The 3,773-nt window shown below is 41.8% G+C and overlaps 1 protein-coding gene across 1 annotated transcript; it reads right to left on the bottom strand.

The window, feature by feature from the left end:
* Positions 1 to 485: 485 nt before the first annotated feature.
* Positions 486 to 2,201, bottom strand: LOC147606481 (death domain associated protein). Its single transcript, XM_086792045.1, has one exon. The coding sequence runs from the start codon at positions 2,098 to 2,100 to the stop codon at positions 817 to 819; it is 1,284 nt and encodes a 427-aa protein (XP_086648171.1). The 5' UTR covers positions 2,101 to 2,201; the 3' UTR covers positions 486 to 816.
* Positions 2,202 to 3,773: the final 1,572 nt, after the last annotated feature.

Here is a 3,773-nt window from a genome sequence, read left to right as displayed (position 1 = left end):
CAGCAATTACAGGAAACAACATGAATATTTGTCCCACCAACAGGCCGACAGCTCCAATTGCTGGCCGACTGCATCCCAAACATCATATATAAGAAGAAGGCATAATTCAGAATTCATCAAGTCATTTTCAGTCATTCATTCATTCAATAGTCAACGTAAGTCATGTAGAAGGGGCCAGGATCACCCCTATGGAGCTGACCAAAGGCCTAATTCATGTACAAGCATTAAAGCAACCTTTTTGTACCATATGAATAAAAGAAAACCGTGAAACCCAATCTCTCTCTTCTTCTCTCCTCTGTCTTAATCATGTGTTAATCAACATCAATGTTCTTAATCAAGCTTAGGGCTGTGAATCAGTACGGAAAGGCTTCTACGCATGCAACATGGACATATCTAGATAAAACACCATAACGAGTTTTTATTCACAGCACAACACATCCTACATTTGCAACCCACACGAAGAAACAAGAAGTTCACAACATTAGTTGAAAGATATTTCTCCACATATACTGTTGCATAGTTTCAAAGAAGAAAAAAACAATTGATAATCGGTCTACATCAGCATGATCTGTAACAGTTTCCATAGAAGATGATGAAATGGAAATAGCATCAGCATGATCTGTAACAGTTCAATAGAAAATTATGAAATTGAAATAGATTTTTTTTACATGTACATACACACAACTGAGTACAATGAGGGAAGGTGCCACACCACTGTTCCAAATGTTTGCAATGTTTGACCTTGCCTGCAACTGCGGGTGACAATGCTTCGAGGTCCTTTGCAATGATGCATTCACAGTCCACGTATGCACACTGTCATGACAATGGCATGGGATTTTTCAAGTCCATGATGCGTCTTTCAAGTTCACCTATCTGAAGAGCCCACTCAGGTCTCACGACAATAGGCTTTGCATTTCTCCAATCCCTTAAATCCTGTGAGGAAGTAACCTCCTTGGATTTTGAAGCTCTGTCAGATACTTTACGATTTTTCTGCTTGAGCTTGGCTTTTTCAATGGTCGCCTTCTGCAAAGCCCATAGCACTTCTTGGCCTCGAAGTGATGGCTTCTCTACTTCTGAAACCTCTTCAGTCTTACTTGGGGGTGCTTGCCTATGTGAACTTAAAACAGCCTGTTGCAAAGGGCTCTGATGTTTTGAGCTCACAAGGGCAGAAGCAAGGCTGTCTTCTTTGGTATCAGTGAAAGCAGATGAAGCTTTTTTGAAGGAGCTTGCAAAGCTACTTGATGTTGGCCCATTCCCGGCTGTACAGCCGTGAATGGGCTGCCATGCATCTCTCCTTTTGACATCAGCGTCCACAAGACTTTGTGGCGTATCACCATGCTTCTGCTCAGTGAAATCACTTGTGAGAAGCTTTCCATAGGATACACTGTTCACACTGCTATGATGATGAACCCTATCATCATTCTTGTTCATGGACGTCACCTTCAACTTCTCAAGCAAAGCACTAGAGCTGTGGTCTTGCATGGACATGAGCTCATCCAAAACATCAAAACCCTTCACAAGACGTTTACGGCCCCGGCCCTTCAACATATGTGCATCCTTGCCTCTGCTAATGGCAATTGTACGGCCAGATTTCTTCTCATCATCAGGAGTTAGAGAATCTGCCCTAGGGAATCTCTTTAATTGAGCCTCCTGATGGTTACCGAGGGATATTACACTGCCAGATGTCCTCTCACAATCAAAATTTAGGGTTTCTTTTCTTGGGTTTCTCTGCTGCTCCAATAAGAAATCTGCCCTAAGCTGTGCTTCACCTTGCTGATTGGTCTGTGAATCTTGCCTCGGGGTCTTATTCCTGAATCTTCTCTGGGCTTCAGATTTCTGAATTAGGGTTCCTGACCTAGAGCTGCTCTGTGCTTCAAATTCCTGCTTTGGAAAGTCAGCCCTCACAACAACAGAGACGCTAGAGGGCTCGGATGAGTCCCATTCCAGGCCTTTGAATTTACTTAATCTGAGCTCGATTCTATGAGGAGGCAAGAATCTGATACGAAACGTTGCTCTTGAACCTGTGAATGCCTGCGTTTCCACGAACGAGCTGTACAAAGAGGCCGGGATTTGGCGTGTTGAGAATCCGCCCACCAACATTTCAAGAACGCCCAAATGCAGCAGAAGCTTGGCTAAAGCTTCTGAAGCGCTCTATGGCTACAATGAATCTCTCTCTCTCTCTCTCTCTCTCTCTCTCTCTCACCTCACCACACATCAATGCTTAGGTGCCCCTAAGCATTGCCAAAATGTTTTTGATTATGGAACCTTTTTTTTTTGCGTGGAAATAAATAAATATATATGTTATTTCAAAAGGAAATGTTTACATCAGGTCTTCATTATTCATAAAAGGTTGCATAGGGCTAGGAGTTCTACATCTTTAGGCTTGAAGGGCCTACGAGGATACTGAAATAGGCCTTGATGAGGCCCTGTTCTTGGTAGTATCCCACATTAGCTAGCAGTGGTTCGATCACCATGGGAAATAGAAGTGGGGCAAGCGGGCAACCTTGTCTGATTGATTTGTGGGCATTAGCTATAAGGGTTCGGACCAGGTTGTAGAATTTGGACCAGTTTTTTAATGATAGCAAGCAGAAAGTCCCACCTTACTCTCATAGGCTTTGTTAAGATCCAGGTTTAGGAGCATGTAGGGTATGTTCTGGGCCAATGCATGGTTAATGCCACATTGTACATTCCAGATGGCCTCGTGGAGTTTCCTTCCTTGCACAAATCCAAACTAGTAGGGTGCGACTACCCTAAGGAGGATGATGTTGATCTCGAGAGCTAGTGCCTTTGCATAAATCTTGTACTAGGTGTTAAGCATAGTAAAGGGTCTCCAATTCCTAAAACAGAGTCTGTTAGCCCTCTTAGGGGGGGGGATTTTTTTGGTGGGCAATTACGGGCGAGCAGTTTGCCAAATATGGCGAGCAGTTCTTTAATAATGGGGCTCTCTCTCTCTCTCTCTCTCTCTCTCTCTCTCTCTCTCTCTCTCTCTCTCTCTCTCTTTATATATATATATATATATATATATATATATATATATATATATATATATATATATATATCTTTCTGTCTCTCACTCTCTCTATTTCTCTCTCTCTTTATTGATCTCTCTCTCTGTCTCTGTCTCTCTCTCTCTCTTTATCTCTTTTTCTATCTCTCTCTCTCTCTTTCTCTCTCTCTATTTATCTCTCTCAATAGAAAAATAAAATTACTCCAATAAAATGATACAAGCTCTAATAAAACTACTCCATGGAAATTGTTCCAATAAAATGATACCCTAGAACATTTTTGCCCATCCCATATATCTTTGAAGTTAAATTAGGAACATGAGTTGTCCACTAAACCAATTCAGGGTACGTTCGTTCTCTGTGTAGACATTCGGTTACCTCCCTTTCTGTCAAAATTGGTTGGTGAATAAACATATTTTTATTTTAGCTTGATCCCATGACTCTCATATACACAAAGTACAAGTGCTTGCATGCTAAGTAGGGTTTTTGCTGGTTGACCTTCCCAAAAAACGTGCTCTTGTGTAACTTCCCATATGAGAACCTTCTCCAAACGTCTCAATGGTGAAAGCCTCAGGTTTGGAAGTTTGAAACACATGCTCTTGTGTAACTTGTGCATTAATATCTAGTGCTTTCTTGATCCTTTTTGCAGCTTCTTCTGAAAATGCATGTTCTGTATCTTGTGCGTGATGGCCATCTCGTGACATATTATTCCATGTGGTGTTTGTCTCTTCTCTAGGCACTTCTGGTTGACTTGAGCTCAATGGAGTT

Source organism: Cibotium barometz, chromosome 57 (genome assembly GCF_041138505.1).
Source record: "Cibotium barometz isolate CiBa-2024 chromosome 57, ASM4113850v1, whole genome shotgun sequence".
Lineage (NCBI taxonomy): Eukaryota > Viridiplantae > Streptophyta > Polypodiopsida > Cyatheales > Cibotiaceae > Cibotium > Cibotium barometz.
The sequence above is the reverse complement of the archived record's forward strand: the minus strand, read 5'-3'. Positions and strand labels throughout refer to the sequence as shown.